The sequence below is a fragment of the Molothrus ater genome, chromosome 2 (genome assembly GCF_012460135.2).
Source record: "Molothrus ater isolate BHLD 08-10-18 breed brown headed cowbird chromosome 2, BPBGC_Mater_1.1, whole genome shotgun sequence".
Classification (NCBI taxonomy): Eukaryota; Metazoa; Chordata; class Aves; order Passeriformes; family Icteridae; genus Molothrus; species Molothrus ater.
In genome coordinates, this window is record NC_050479.2 from 38,734,360 (window position 1) to 38,751,289 (window position 16,930).

General features: G+C 36.3%; 2 protein-coding genes across 5 annotated transcripts in view; one reads left to right on the forward strand and one right to left on the reverse strand.

Moving 5' to 3' along the window:
• Positions 1 to 14,809, forward strand: part of FGF14 (fibroblast growth factor 14) — a 381,292-nt gene extending 366,483 nt beyond the window's left edge. For all 4 annotated transcript variants that reach the window (XM_036390889.2, XM_036390909.2, XM_036390911.2 and 1 more), the window contains 2 exons: positions 5,350 to 5,548; positions 8,057 to 14,809. In XM_036390889.2, the coding sequence (XP_036246782.1) occupies positions 5,350 to 5,548; positions 8,057 to 8,193 (336 nt within the window). In that variant the 3' untranslated portion in view covers positions 8,194 to 14,809. The remainder of the gene's footprint in view (positions 1 to 5,349; positions 5,549 to 8,056) is intronic.
• The window catches only part of ITGBL1 (integrin subunit beta like 1), a 128,353-nt gene continuing 123,701 nt past the window's right edge, over positions 12,279 to 16,930 (reverse strand). The window contains exon 11 of the mRNA XM_036390869.1: positions 12,279 to 16,007. Within this exon, the coding sequence (XP_036246762.1) occupies positions 15,916 to 16,007 (92 nt within the window). The 3' untranslated portion in view covers positions 12,279 to 15,915. The remainder of the gene's footprint in view (positions 16,008 to 16,930) is intronic.

Here is a 16,930-nt window from a genome sequence, read left to right on the forward strand (position 1 = left end):
AGTTCATTTCCCACCTTGATTATTTTCACTTATTTCTGAGTGCATTTTCCTCATTAAGCAGACTGCTTCTTTTCAACCTTAAGACCAGTCTTCATGAGTCATTTCCAACCTTTCTATCCACTATTAAAATGTCATTTCCTTTTTTTTATTCCTGTGTTGCTATCCTCTAACTCCCAAAACATTTTTGTGCTGACTCTGTGCTGCTTTTCTCTCTCTGCAGAAATTTCCTATAAGCCTCCACAAAGCTCATGTTGCCCTCTCTCCAGTCTGTTCTTAAGAATTCTTTGTCATCATTTCAAAAAAAAAAAAAAAAAAATTATAATAGCCACCTCCTACTGCGCTGATACCATTGATTGGATATGTTGGTTTTTTTTGGATTGTGAGGTGTTTGCATCAGGCAGATTCCACATGGACTGTACTTCAAAAGCTCTGAGGTCCTGTTCCATAACCTATACATTTAGGTGCAAGTAATGAATAGTACCAGGGTTTTTTACAGTGCTTGATTAGCCTGGCTGTCCCTTGCCTGACAGTCTCTTTGAGTTTGTATTGCAATTGTGTTTTCTGCATGGCACCAAGCAGAAACTGCAGCTAGTCCAGCCTATAGCTGTGCTTTTGCTGCCTGGTTGATTAACAAGTCCTGTTGTGCCCATCTCCAGCGGAGTCCACTGCCTCCTTGTTTGCTGCTGGCTAAAATTCAAGAGGATATCTGGTAGCTTTATCACTTCTGTGAGCTGTAACCAATGCCCTTCCTTCATATATTTCAGAATAAAACACAAAACTAAAGAGGCTTAAAGGTTCAGGACTAGAAGGTAGGAAACTTTTGTGGGAGCCCTTATTGTTGGTACAGCTGACCATTGCAGAGCCAGGTTATTACGCTGTCTCTCGTGGTGTGCAATGAAAGGTTACTTTTTGTTCAGCCCTGACAGTCCATTCTTGGTTTACTGAACAGAAATATAATTTAACACTGCAGGTGTCCATTTAATTTGTAAGCAATGTCTGGAAGCTATGTGGCTAGTTGTGTTGTCATGCTAGTTTTGCTTTGTAACTCTGTGGTTCACAGCATATTTCTTCTTTTTGAGAACTGGTATAGGAAAATGCTGTGCTTTGTGGGGTTTATTTTGAGTGAAAAGTCATGACTAAGAATGGATATGTGTAACTTCTATAAACCTAACTAGCTTGAACAAACTAAATTGTAAAATCACAGCAATGGGAAGTTACACTAATAATCCATTCAAATATTTTCAATTACTCAATGGCTTGTGGGACAACTGAGTTTGCTGTACTTTGATTACTTTGATTTTGAATGATAGCCACTTGCTACAGGGCCATAGTATTGATTGGCATTGAGGCTCAGCTTCATCATGTCAGACCTCAGCTTTTGATTGACAGGAAGACATTACTTGGTAGGGAATTCATCTCAGTTGTCATCTGAATTACTTTCAACAACCCCTTATATCTTTGTGTTGACACCACAAGTAACTTGAGCTCTTTTCAGAAAGTCACAGATTTCAGAAGTGGATAATGGCTCTTTTTATTTTATTTCTTTTGTGTTTTGTTCTTATATGAAAGTAGATTCTGATATCACCACATGATTCCATGAGGTAAAATCCCATCATTTTGAATAGTATAATGCTAAGATCTGGCAATGCTGGTGGGGGCCCCAAAACTAAGAACTCTGCAATGACAGAACTTTTGATTCCACAAGTTTGAGCTCACAATCTTTAATTAGCAATTAATGCTACTGTAACTAGAATTAAAATATCTCCAAATAAGACTCACATCAAGCAAAAATTTGATGAGAATCTAGAAAAATATCCAAGTGAGAATTCTTCTCAGCAAAGTGCAATTTAACATGTCCTTCATTTCTCTGGCACCCAGGAAGCTGTATCAGATTGCACTTCACAGCCAAAACCCATTCCTGGGGTTTTGAAAATTGGCAGCTGGTATACACTTTATTTGTCAAATGTTACTTTGACAGGATAAAACCACTTTTTATATATAACTACAGGTTAAATCTGGGCTCTGACCTTGAAAGAGAAATCCTGAGCACAAATTCTTGTTTGCAAGTCATATCTGGTTTTGCAATTTATTCTTTCACTTCCTAATACAAAATGTCCTGGGATCAAAACCCAAAAAGTCATTCTTGCAGGGAAGATCTAAATTATTCATGTCAGCCAGATGCAGATTTGGATTGCTTCAGGTTGGATACAGATAGGAAGGTAGCCTAGGGGAGTGTCCTCACCACTCCGTTTCCCTTATAAAACACCCTGTACTGCCTCTACTCCAACAATAGGTTTAAATAAAGTCATCCATGGATTATTTTTTTAAAGTCAATGCTATTAGCACATTAGTAATTTTCTGGGAGTTCTCACTGGGTTAAGTCTAAGATATGCAGATCTAGATTTGACCTAGGTACATGCAAAACCAACACCTTGGGTGTTATGGCTACTTTACTGCAGAAAATACAGAAGCAATTTTCAGCCAGCTGAGACGGTGTCTGAGGCAAGACACTTTAGGCACCACTCTTAGAAATATTCAATTTCACCCAAGCCCCAGGGAAGGGGCCATTTCAGAAGTCTTTCCTTAGAGGAACTGGTGTCTGCAGTTTAGTATAGTAATTGTCAGGTGCCTAATTTTCATTAATGAATACTCTCCACACTGCTGGAACTATTAGTCTGTTTTAAAGTAACATATATTTAAGGGACTGAGAGTTTAACCCAGGCAGAATAGCCTCCTAATACACTTTATGAATACACTTTATGAGTCCAAAGCTGTTGTCCTACCCAAGGATCTGGAGTATCTGGAGTAGGATAGCTGCAGTAGTTTTAGGCAGAATACAGTATTTGGGTTTGACTCTTCCTTGTATGAAAAAAAAAAAAAATCAGAGTATTATTATGTTTTTTATAACTACATAGTAGTAATGATGCCAGTTTATCCAGTCTATTAGTCTACAACCAGGAGTAGCCAAGTAATTGCATTGCCATAATCTATATTTTTGCGTTTTTTACTTGGTAAAGTAAACCCCTACTACTTCATATACTGTGCACTGTGAGAAACACTACTGCAATACCAAAGAAATGAGAGAGGAAAGAGACTGGTTTGATTCAGAGAAGGGATATGAATTGAAGGAACCTTGTTTAACTATCAATAATGGATATTGTTAGGGAAAACGTACAAATAGTGTTTAGAGGCAGCCAAGCAGCTCTAGTAGGGAGGAACAGAGAATGACAAACAGCTTTTGTTTATAGCACAAAAAATGTGAGTATTGGCTAAGAAGTAGTGTTTATGGTAATTGAGCTTTACAAGGAAGTAAAACTTCATGGGGAACACAGGGGGTAGCATTTTCAGTGAAGTAGGCAATAAGGAGAGCTGTGTAGGCATTTCCTGATTAGCATCTGCTGTTTCAACAGCCAAGGAACATGACTTGCATGTAAATGCTTGTGCTAGGCTTTAACAGGCATTCCCTCTAGCATGCCTCCCTGCCTTCTGGTTTTATTTTGAGTCTCCTTGAGCCCTACTGTGACTTGAAATCAGTGGAGGAGAAAGGAGAGTAACACAAACAACAGATGTCTTAAAGTTTTGAACAGAGAGAGAAAAAGCCCCATGGCAAAGGAGACTGTGCAGTTAAGGTGTTTTCCTGTCATCAGTATTCAGTGCCTCTAGTACAGTCCCTATTTGCATTTTTGCATGTGTATATATACATATCCCTATATATGCAGTTGGTATGCAGTTGTACACATGGAGGGTAAAGATGTGGTAGTGCAAAAGGATGCCATTGCACAATTCAGATTTGTTTTTGCATCCTGTAAGAGTCTGACCTGTAGACACTAAGTGTACTGGCTGACACAGCCAAAGAAACCTATTTTAGGGCAGGCTCACAAATTATTTCCAAGCTGATCCTGCTTTTAGTTTCTTGCTGCATAAAACACATTATTTTTTTTTTTAATCTGAAGCTCAAAGACTGGGACTACTAATAGTATGCCTGGTTTTCTTCAAGACAGCTTTGCTTACAGGTGGTAACTCAAGCCATGGCAGTACAAATACCATGTACCCCACCACATTAGGAGAACTAGATTGTGCACCAAGTGACATTCAGTGCACGTTCAGAAAAGTCTTTAATCTGTGCATTTTGGTATGGGGAACTGTGTCTTTAAGGACTTTGATTTCCAGAAAGTAAATATGTGGCAGAAACAGCTGTGAAATTCTTACAATATATAGGCAGCTGGGGATGGCATAGAGACCCTGAAAATACATTGCCTGCTGGGTGTTAACTCAGTACTGCATGGGGCCAGGAATAAAAAGGAATGGAAAAAAATACTGTGAGTGGAGAAGTGAAAAGATGTGAAGTTTCCAGATTTTTTTTTTTTCTTTTTGGGAAAGATAACTAAAAGAAATATAAAGAGTATTCAGAGCTGAGAACTTTGAGCTCTGAATCTTAGCAAGCTACTTCCCCCTTTCCCACATCTACCTCCTCTTTTTATGTCTTATTTCTTCTACAGGCTTCAGCAGATGGGTCCACAGACGGAAAATCACATTCACATGGAATGCTATTTTCTTGTGATATTTTAAATGTATATTTATTTGCTTATTAACTTGCTGGGTTTTTTCAAAGAATTTTGTTAATCTCTATCTCAATGGATATTCATACTGTTTATTTTGTTAGTTACTTGTATTATTAATATATATTTTTTAAAAATTATTTGGCTGCTGGACTACAGATGTTTATGCTTAGATTAACCTATAAAGAGTTTAGGATAACTGCTGTTACTGAATGTGACTTCTGAAAAAAAATTCCAGTTTTGAAATATTTGCTGAGGATGCCAGTAGGAATTACTATTCTTTGTCCAGAAATTTGTATATCAGAATAGTATTTCCCTGTGGTGGTATTTTCCTGGACTACAGGGAATGCTGAATGTTGGTAGCAGCACCTTAAGCATCAAATATTAGTTGCTGTAAACAAGAGGGAGCCTGCTGCATGCAGTTAAAACAGAACAACTGTTATCTCATTAATACTATTTTTGCATAGACTTTTTTAATCTTTGTAAGTCCATCCTATCAGAGAAAGAAGCATAATAACAATAATTATGCCTGTATTTTAAATAGTGCTTTTATGCCTGTGTGGCTTTCTTTCTACTTTAAAAATATACTGTCTCTATAGCACAGATGGGTAAACTGAGGCATGCATGGTTAAGTTCACTAGAGGTCTTCCAAACACAGACAGAACTCCTGATCTTAAAGCAGAACCTTATCTTAAATAATATGTAAAACTTATCACGAGGTATTTGTAAGTTAACAAAACAAATCCTGCTCTTTAGAGATACCATTTAACATTTGTTTTTCTTCCCACAGGAACTTTTTACACCAGAGTGCAAATTCAAGGAGTCTGTTTTTGAAAATTATTATGTAATCTACTCATCCATGCTCTACAGACAACAGGAGTCCGGAAGGGCCTGGTTCTTGGGGCTGAACAAAGAAGGGCAGGTCATGAAAGGAAACAGAGTGAAGAAAACAAAACCAGCAGCTCATTTTCTACCCAAGCCATTGGAAGGTGAGGCTCAGTCCATCTCTGGCAGACTCTCCTATACATCTCACAAGAAGAGGGAGTGGTTTCCGAATTGCCCTTACTCCATATGCACGCCTCACACCAGGGACCAATCCCAATGCCACTCCCAAGTTTCATGGAGCAGTTTTGTGCTTTCATGTAGTGATGCTACAAAGGGCATATGTAAAAACATTTTTCCAGGGACTAAGTGGTCATTCTACAAGAAAATAATTTTTTTGTGGAATAGTGCTTCTTTTAAAATATTACATGGTTAGGGCCAAAAAATATTGTGAATCTTACAGTGAGAAAATAATCCTTTCATTAGGCAGTATGAGATAATGAATATTGAAGATTGGGAGTTATAAAGGGAATGGATAAAATGTCAGCATTTTTAAGTAAAAGCTTTCTAATACAAAACACAAAGGTCTCTCTATAAATCATGATGTATTACTACGCCAAGTGGTGTAATGTAAGTTGGCCTTTAAACCAAGTTAGGAGCAAATAAAAATCACAGTAACCTTACACACCATAAATGATGTCACATTCTCTGAAAAATCCATTAATATCTTGAAACTTTTGTGTTATCCTATGTATTTACATATAAATACATATGTATGTACTTATATGCTGCCTTTTGCTTCTTGTCCTGATGGCACTACTTATTGATTTAATTCTTGCACAAAGCCTCTGAAAATAGTCATAGTCATTCTAAAAATTATCTCATTTCTTACCATCTGAAAACACATACTTGAGTAATGCTTTGGTTAGCAGTCCAATTTCTTTTGATATTTAACTTAAAATCTTTGATTGAACGATCAGTTTGTCAAGCACTTTAGTTTCATCATAAGGAAAGAATCAGAATTAACTTATGTTTATTTGAAGTCAGTTTGATGCCTTTGTGCTTTCCCTGTCTTGTGAAAGTTTACAGTTGTTTCATAAGCTCTGAACCATACTAATAATTTATATCTTGATCTTTTTATATTAAGACTTACAGGGAGGGAATGCCAGTGCATTTTTTAAAGCAATGCAAATTTTTATGTACTAGGAAAGAAGTTAATTTTTAAAAATAATGTTTGGATGATCAGACGTCATCAAAATAGCTCAGACAATGCTTAGAAATAACTTGATTTACATTGCCTATGAGAATCATCAAATATGACAGTTCTGCTACATAATTCCTTACTTTATAGTTCCATTTCATGTTGTTCAATGTGATAATTTTGTAGGTCACAGTGTTATTTCACCAAGCTCTTTTAATTAATCAGCTAAGTGCCCTAAACACATTTATGGGCCACTCTGAAGATATAGATCATAACCAGCCTTATGTACTCCACAGAAGACATTTAATTTCTGTCTTTAAGAAGCTATAAAAGGATTTAGATCATGTCACTGGAAATGTTAGAACAAGTATTTGATTAATGATGCTATGGGGCCGTTTACATTTATTATGAAACTTCACACCATTGAAGATCAAGGTCAGTACTTTGATGCTCCAGCCTCCTACTCTAATTAGCCAAGGGATGAAGGAATTGTGCTCTCTGTGGTAGCACACACCCAGTCTGGAAATCAGTGTGCTGATTAATACCTTTGACTGCTGTGACACCTCTTTTAACATTGCTCTGATATAAATAAATGCAACTGGAGTTAGGTATAAGTGGAAATATTACCTGATAGAGTGACATGGAAAATGAAATTGAATTATCCAAGAGCATTAATCATTAAGTCAGCTTAATGCTTGAACTGTGTAATTGAATACATGTGTTTCCCTCAAAGGATTTGAAGGGGTGAGATAGGAACTGAAGCCAAGGGAAAAACTTCTAATTCCTCTAAGAATTCAGTTAATAGTTTAATTGGGAGTTTTCTGCACTTCTACATTCAGTGGAGATCAGTGGCTACTGCAAATGTTTTTGGAAATGAGGTGGGAAAACCCCCAAACAACTTTTGTACTCTCCACATATCCTGGACATTTCTTCAGGGCACACCTGAAGAAAAGACCATGGCCAAATTCCTCAAATTTGGAAAACTGATGTACATGTAACTTTGTAGAACTGGACCCTAGCCTAGTCTTGCAATCTATGACTAAGAACACTTAAATCTAGACAACTATATTGTATGATCCCATTTTTTAATTACAATCTGTCTTAACACATTTTACTTCCAAAAGCTCGCATGTTTATTTAATGTTTATTTTAGGGTTGTATATACATACACATGGGTATACACATGTACAATTTTGTGTGCCTTATGCAAAGAAAGAACACTAGTTTTTCATTTCCAAGCTATAGTATCCATTAAATAAGCAAGAATGCAGGCTCCTAATGAATTTTTAAGTCAGAGGCAGAAGAAGTGTGAGAATTTTGGAGGGTCAAGCAGTGGTGCAAAACCAGCATCTGTCAAAATAAACAGTGTCCCTGGTATGCAAGAGGAACATAGAAAATTAATCCTATTTGAGATAAACTCTCATATGTTATACATTGTTTAAAATGCTTCTCCCTTTCTCTTCCTTCCCCTCAGTTGCCATGTACCGAGAACCATCTTTGCATGATATTGGAGAAACAGTGCCAAAGGCTGGGGTAACTCCAAGTAAAAGCACAAGTGCATCTGCAATAATGAATGGAGGCAAACCAGTGAACAAGAGCAAGACGACATAGCCAGATCCTCACAGGTGTTGTGACTTTACTGAGTCCCAAGTACAGTTGAGTGATTTATCCTTGCCAGACTTCCCCTCGGCAGTGTCTGTGGATCAGCTTGTGGCAGGTCACCAGCTTGCCCATTCCTGTTTCTGAACTGAGTTGTTGCAAGTGGATAAATCTCAACATGTAGCTCCACCACAACGAGAAGACACCTGGATGAACCAGCTAAACTCAGACCATGGAATGCCCTACCAGATATTGGAATGCCTTTTTAATATCTTTTCTGTGACTGTGACACTTCATGTGAATGACATACTTCACAAGTACACTTGATACCTTGCCTGCTGACAATTGCCCATAATCCCTTTTTGAGTCCAGTTTCAGCAAAATCCATGTGTTTAAGTTCTATTTTGTAGCACACAAATAATCAAGTAATTTCTAGTTAGATGCTGTAAACCTGTGCTATTATGGATTTCTCTTCTTCCCTTTTTTATAAGGCTGCTCGCTCCACTGTTTGTGACCTTTTGCAGGGATTGTGTTTCTCTATAACTTAAGTGTTGCCGGTGGCTTAGTTTTGAAAGCAATCAGGGAATCAGGAAGCCTTCAAAAATCTATTATTAAAAATTATATCTATAAAGAATAGGATCATTGTCTCTGGCTTAAAATATTGATTAAATGTGAATACTCTTTAGTAACAGATACTGTGCTTCTGAGGTTGGCATTAAAGTGGAGGGAAGAGTGTCAAACACAACCAATGGGGAGTTTTCTGAAACGTGTGTTTGGCATCCCTATAGTTTCTTTTTGTGTGTGTGTTTTATACATATCACAGGCTTACTGGTAATGGTAACATTTGCCTTGCCCAGCGAGCAAGACCCACTCATTTTTGGAAAAGTGGGTCCAAAGAATTTTATAGGCCTTGTAGGCCTGAATTAAGGCTCATTTTTCATCTACTAAATCTTCATTGTTTGAAAAACAACCACCACAAATAAAAGAAAAAAAAGTAAGACTAATCAGAATTGCGCTACCTAAATCCATTTTAAATATAATCCTTTCCTGTTTTTAAGGAACTGAACTTAATGCCATTGTTATTTTTGGCTGAATCCCACACCTACTTAGCAAAGCATGGGCAAGGATGTTGTTGTGTTCTTTTTTGCAGCACCAATGCAAAGGGTAGTTACAAATTATAGTTTAATATTTCTGGTGTTTTAAAAAATGACGTTTTAAAACTGGACATATTACAAAACTTTATTTTTATTTTTAGCTAAGCATGCAAAGTCCAGTCCTATGTATTTCACTGATATCCCAGTATGTACCTCCACCCAGCTTCCTAGGATAACATGCCCACCAAATTGCTAGATTGAAGGTGCCTTGCCTTGATCTCTATATACTGTACTTTCTCTTACATGAACCTAGAAGAAATCAAAAACATCATAAAATTGAAGCCTTGGATCATATTACCAGGAACAACATCAACCCTTTGAGTTTGTCACTTGTGAACAATTAAGCCAGTGTTGCAGGGGATGAAGGAGGGCAGGGGAAAGATTTAGAGAATGCCACAGAGATGCCACTGAAGTTTTTGCACACTTAGTCACAGGGTTTCAGAAGTTGAAAAATATAGGCACTCTCTGTATGCTTAAGAAGGAATTTGTTTCTTAGAAATGGCAGCAAAGATCAAACTGTATCTCAGTCTGGAAAACTGTGTGGCAACACTCTCATGGCCTCTTGCTGTTACCTTGATATTTTAAGACAAAAAGAGGAAACCATCCGTTCCTTTTTTAGCACTGTATTTCTGGCAATTTGTTTTATCACATCTTTGTGCTGAAGTCCCTGACAGAGACTGCTGATTATTTCAAATTCCCTGTCTGCTCAGCTGAACAGTCTGATTCAGTCTGAATGAACTCTTCATACTAGTTTTCAAATGTGTTCTGTTTTTATAAGCAACATTTAGTGCACTCTTCAAGGAGGCTACTGTAAAGCTGCTACATTCTAGATAAACTTTTTCTTTTTTCTGTAGGTCAGACTTCTTTTTGTATGTGTGATATGAGAACAGCAAGATAATGCTTGATGTTGGGTCTTTCTAGGGAGGGAATGAGTTAAGCATGAAGCCCTCTATCCATGTAGAGAAAAATAAAATAAAAACCTAATGTAAAACTGTGATAAAAATGCAAAGAAACTTTGACTTAAGACTGTGCCCTTGCCTGCTAGCACTAAATCTGTGTGTGCAGGGAAAAACAACACTTTATTAAAAACTTCAGTGTGCCCTTCTCGTCCCATCTGGTCCAGTGGGATTTGTGCACCATCCCTGAGGAAAAAAAATCAAACCAAAGCAACTCAGATGGCGAGCTGGGGGCTGCAGGACCCAGGAGAGGCAGCAGCCTTGACGCTGCACTGGCGGCCGGCCCCGCCATGGCCCCAGGCCTTCCTGCAACAGTGAGAGGAGAACTTCACAATATTTCAAGTAAGATAAAACAGCTGAAGGCTACATTCTCTCTCACCTGATTCAGGAGGAGGGAATACACGAATTCATGCCCCATTCAGCTGTCTTACACACCCAGTGTAAGAGCCTGAGGAGAGACAGGGCTAGAGACCTGGCTGAGCCATGCAAGGAGGATCTGGTTCATTGCCTGATCCTACATAAACATTATTTTTAACATTAACCTTTTGGTCCTGAGTAACTATGATCTGTGAACCAGTTTGGGAGGCTATAATTAAGGGCAGATTTAATTTCTTTAAGCAGTTAGTACATACTGGAAATACAGCTTTTTGCCTTTTTCTTTTCTGGTTTTGTTTCTGTGGGCTCAATTCATGAGTGTTTAATCCAATGAATCAATGCCCTGATTTTTTATTTTCCTACAATCTGTTTAAACATAACACAGGTATCTTTGTGCTTTGTTTCCTCCCTTTAATTTTGTCTTGTCTCATCTGTTGCATGGGAAGAGTACGACAAGGATGAACTAACTGCATGTTGTAGGTTGTGTCTGTCAAAGAACTGTTGGTCAGTGTTACAAATTTACATACATATATGCAAAGAGTTTGTCTGCATTGTACAGTTTGTGTTTATTCTTATTTGTTGTATACACAGATTCAACATGATGAATAAAACATTTATATGAAGGCATACTGGAAACCAACAGAAAAGTTTATGTAAGAAGTAGACTGTGCAAAGCATCATTGCACTGGCCACAGGATGGTGAAACTTCATGTAAATAGGTTGGCAAACTCAGTTCTCCCCCTTTACCATGCCAAAGAAAATTTCAGCTCCTTAATATAATACCTCTCTTGCTGTTCTCCAGGATGAGACTTCACCATTTTCTTCCCTCTAAAATTAATTTCGCTGTTAAGTGAAAGCTGTTTTCAACTGTCTGTTACTACTAAAGTACTGTATAGTAAACCTGATGGAATCAATTTGTATTTACAGATTGGGGTTTTTGTACTTACATGTGCAGCTGTCCGTGAATCTGCAGCGTTCCAGGTCTTTTGCATGCTTGCATTGTATTTTGTTCTTCTGGGTTTTCTCTAATCTCTTAGAGACTGTTCACACTGAAATCTAACCTCATCTTGCCATTTTATATGTTAACACTGCACAGTCATTTTCTTCTCTTTTTTGATCTGTATTTCAGCTACAGTTCTATTTGGCAAAATCAGTCACACCTGCACAGTTTTAGAGATCCACTTTTGAGGAGATAAGAACTACTTCAACAAAGCACCATTTTACTGTACTTCAAAAATTTTATAAATTCACAAGAACCCTTATGAGGCTGCTCACAAGACAGAGCCTATAGAAGGGTCTCTAGCTCCTTTTAAGTGCTTTGTAGTTCACATAACAGAGTTTTTGCTTCATTTTCTGGGTTTTTTAGCCATTCTCAATTGATTTTTTAATATACTGTCATTTTCATAAATGTTGGTTCTTAATAAACCCCTCCCAGGCCCTCCCCTTCACCAGATATAAAGTAAAGCAATTCACTTTGACTATGGTATATACCTGAAACAATACTAAGAACCCTGGCTTTACCTTTATATATATGGGGAAATTTTTGTCTTGGTTTAAAACTAGTTTAAGCAATGAGGTATGAAAGCAGTTTGGTCCATGCAGTAAAAGCATATCATGATGATCCATCTGTTTATTGCTATAAAGAATACATTATTCAGCTACATTCAAATGGGAATGGAAGCAAAATTAGACTACATAAGAAGGTTCTCTTTCTTTTAAATGGCTCTTTAGATAAATTCATATTTCATGCAATGCATTCTAAAATGTTTAATAACAGGGTTTTTTTCTGTGATGACTAATGCAAATGCTATGAATTATTTTTAAAGATGTAATAAATTTTTTTGTTCAATTATTTAGTCACAGAAATATTCAACTTAGCTTTCTTCATCCCAATATCATTTAGCTGTACCATTTAGCTACAAAGTGAGATGTCATTCTGCAAAGAAGCAAGGGCAATATATCAGAAAGTGAGAGCAGGTACATGATTAAATACATCTATGTGTTTCTAAAAAAGAATAAAGCCAGTGGGGGGAAAAAAAAGGATCACAAGCAGGTTAATAAATTATAGAAGCAAATCAATCCACAGGTTTTTATAGGTGATATTACAGATATGTTATACACAACAGGTGTAATCCTGCAAGTCTATTATAGAAGCAATGGCACACTTCTGGATTGTGTTCTTTCTCACATAAGAAGAAAACAAGGCTATAATATCTCTTTGTTTACAAGGTTTATCAATCTAATCAGTAAAAAGTCCCCATTTATCCAATTTGGTTTTGCCTTTTGTCACAGGCATGGAAGCAGGTTTTTACAGTCACTAGCAGTGAAAAATCAAGTAGTAAGTTTCACTTCCTTATGCCTCTTCCTGCATTTACAGTTTATGTATCTGGAATTCCCATCACAGGGAATGAAACAAGGGAAAAGGATAAAATTTTATTAATACAGCTATTATATTCAAATATGTGGAATAATAATCTTATTCCTTCTGATTTCATCTTTCTAGAGAGGAAATGAGCCACAAAACAGATATGCTGGGTATCACATCACCAGTTACCTCTGCAGGAAGAGCAGGGGAAATGTTCAAGCAACATTATAGGAAACAAAAGAAAAATTGGAAAAGAATTAATGTGTACATTCCGTTTTTAGTAGTCTTAGTTAATACTTTCAGGTTTATAGTAATAGCACCATTTTGTTTGGTAATTGCATTTAAAGGAACCACAGAGAGTAGCTGTCTTAGATATTCTGATTTTTTCCGTATGTAAGTTAAAAACAACTTGGATAACCCTTTTTGAAATACTATGACTACATAATCCATCAGTAGTCAAAAAGGTTGGAGCTGATTGGTATAAATAAATCAAAGTAAAAATTACTTTGTACTCTTTAAATATATAAACTTAAAATTAAAACAAATGACAAAAAATGTATCAAATATGACACTGGAACCACCTAAAGAATTGTTCTTTTATATATGAATGAGTACCTGAAATACCACAGCTGATCTACAATATATGTTTTGATGCCATGAAACAAGTCAAAAGCATCTACTGACACCAGAATAGAGTTTTGATTATGTAGTATTTTCTTAATACAGTATTTAATATAAATGGAAGGAAAGCAAGGAGAACTTTGTATCCTTCATTGTTTACACTCTGATTCAGCAGATGAATGTATATGCAACAAACCCAGTGATTATGAGATGATTCAGGTCAGCGGTATTCATTATTCATAGATATAAATAAAAGCAACAATTTGTGCTCTCCAGACACTAGGGTTGGAAAAATGCATATATGTTAAAACTTAAGAAAATATTCCTGTAGAGCTCCATGGAGTTTTAGGGTTTTAAGTACAAACATAAATTAAAATTTCGAGACGAATTTCACTTTGAGGATTCTTTATGTGTTATGAATACAGTTTAGAACTCTGCCTGATACTTTGGTAATCTGGTAAGAGAGTAGCTAGCAGCTTTGGGATGTATGTCTAGTTATTTATCTGCATTAGCTTATATATTAGTTGGATGTTTGGTAATGGTACTCCCTGAGAATATGGGCTTCACAAGCTTCATTTTTAGAAAGAAAGAATCCAGGTTAAGAGGCAAAAAAAAAGTGGTTAAAGTTAAAAAGCAAGCTATATGGGACAGGGGAATAATAAAGCAGTTAAATAAATTGATTTGAAATTTTGCATTCTACCCATGTTCTGTACCATTGTATTTTCCTATTTCAAAACTGTTCTTTCTAAAAGAAAAGTTATTTCTAGACTAATAATGGATTTTTTTTTTTTGTTAATACATAGTTCCATTATTTCTGAGTCATGCACCTCTTCAAAAATCAGGACCTTGGCACCTAAACCACAATGTTAAAGTTTGGTATCTAAAAGAAGTATTTTGGAGCCATTTAATCAATTTATTGCTCAATCATGGTTTCACAAAATGTAAACAATTTTGAAACTAAAATATATATTTCTTTTTTTTTTTGCTCTAAAGAATTCAAGGGCTGCCAAATCGACATGTACAAAAAAATAAGAGACTCATATGTAAATAAGTTAGGGAAGTCCCAATAGTTGTGCATCATTCATAACTCAATGTGAATTTCACACTGAGCAGCATTTCACCATTGGAAAATAAAAATAAAATTTTTGTTCATACCACTGCTTTGTTTGTATTTACTGTATTAAAACTTTAATTACTTTGTCAACATTGTCCAAATATCTTTAGCTGAGACCAAGCTACTGCATAGCACAGATGATTTTTCAAGTCAGTTGATGTTAAGGTTCCCTATTTCTACAAATGCAGTTAAATTCAGTGAATTCCACGTGTGACAGGGAAATCTGTCCTGAATAGTGATTTCTAAGAGTAAAATCCTAAAAGTTACTAATATTAAAAAATTTGCTTTACATGTAGGAGGCAGCTGTAGATATGTAGAACAGTACAAGAGAAGTACATGTGAGTTGCAGAATATATATGCAGAATAGGCAATCATACTTTTATATCTTTATTCGTTTTGCTCCATATGTTTCTATAGGTTATGTATTTTAAAGTATTGTAATATGTAGATTAGATAAACAACTTTCTGACATATCAACCACAGAAACTAAAAGTTCTCCTGTGGAAAAGGTTCCCATTCAAACATTCTGGGTCTTTAGTCTATGAGTGTCACCTAATCGGACCTCAGTTACACAATTGACCAAATTAAAAAATCATTAATATTATATCTATAATATTTTCTCTCAATTTATGAGTTGGTTTATAATCAGGACTGTTGGAAAGAAAAGAAAAGGGTCAAATAATGTATTTTTCAAATACCATAAAAGAAATCAAATTAATTATTTGACAATATTTCACCAGTGCTACTCTTCTACAGGTGAATTGTTGCATACTGACAAGGAGACGTGACAACCAAGTAAATAAAGTTGAAAAAAGGGTCTTCTTATACCTTTGCCTCAGGTTGCTCAAAGAAATAGTCATTACAGGTATAATATCGGTTCCACTGAATTTAGAAAAAATTCTCTGGAGAAGTTCCATAGGGCCAGTATTTTATGACTTCACCCTCTAGAGCTTGGGCTGTCGTGCTCCCTTGTTTAGTTTTCTGATGCATTTCTTTAAGGAGCAGATCCTCAAATGTGTTCTAAGGTATTTACAACCATGTATGTGTGCGTTCATGCATACCCACACCCAGATACTTCTGAAATTAAATCTCCTAGCAGCCTAAGGAAAAACAAACAAAAAAACCCTCCTCAATCTTTGACATCCTCCATTAAGGGTATTCTCTCCCCAGCCAGATTTCACAAGCATTTCCATTCCATCCTTCCCAGCACTCACAGTTTCCACAGCTACAAACACCGTTACCTAGAATAGAATGAATAAAGGACAATTATAATAATTGAAATGTACTACATTAAAATGTGTTTTATGGGAAGTAAAAAGCTATACTAAAGTAGATGTATTGTTCCTTTATTGTCCCCTTTTTCCTTTGGAAGGAAGCAATTACTGTACCATTGCATTAAGAAGCCATCCCACACCTATACTTACATGGCATTAATAGCATGTTCTCAATAATTCCATCAGCAGTATTACAAATATTGAAATTGTGTATGGTGAAGTGTAATTTTGTACACTTCACAGTGTTTGTACCCAGCTGGTGAGGCTAAGTGTTCACACTGTGCCTCCAGGTACAAAGAAAAACAAGATTAACTATTATTCATAAAGAAAAAGCCATTAGAACCTATCAACAGACTAGCAATTAAACCATGGCTTTGAGCATGAAAAACTTTAAACCTAAAATCTCAGAAGTGCTATACAAATAAATCCTATCTCAAACTCTGTGTTAAGTGAAAAATGTCCTGGCCCTATTTTGCAGCAGTGGAACAGCTGAGACCCACCTATTAATTTTATTTAAATTGGGGTCATATTTTTATGACCCTTGGATGCTGAGTTTGAGACCTCTATAACTTTTGTATCTACATAAACTCCTCTTCCTTCTGACTTTATGAAGATCCATGATTAGGCATTAGAGCTACAGATAAGGCTCCTTTTCTTGTTATACTGGTTAGTTGTCTCCAGAAAATGACCCTTGCTAATGGGGCTAGCTGGAAGACACCATTTACTAGTGTCAGTCTTCCCACTCTCACTCTAATTGGCTTGCAGAGTTCTTCCACATCTAATAATTGCTCAGCAAAGATTTTCTAAAATTAAGATTTGTAACAGGAAGCAGCCAGTGAGTTAATTTAGCAATTCCCAGGTTGCTTCTTGTCACTACGCTTGTCACAAGG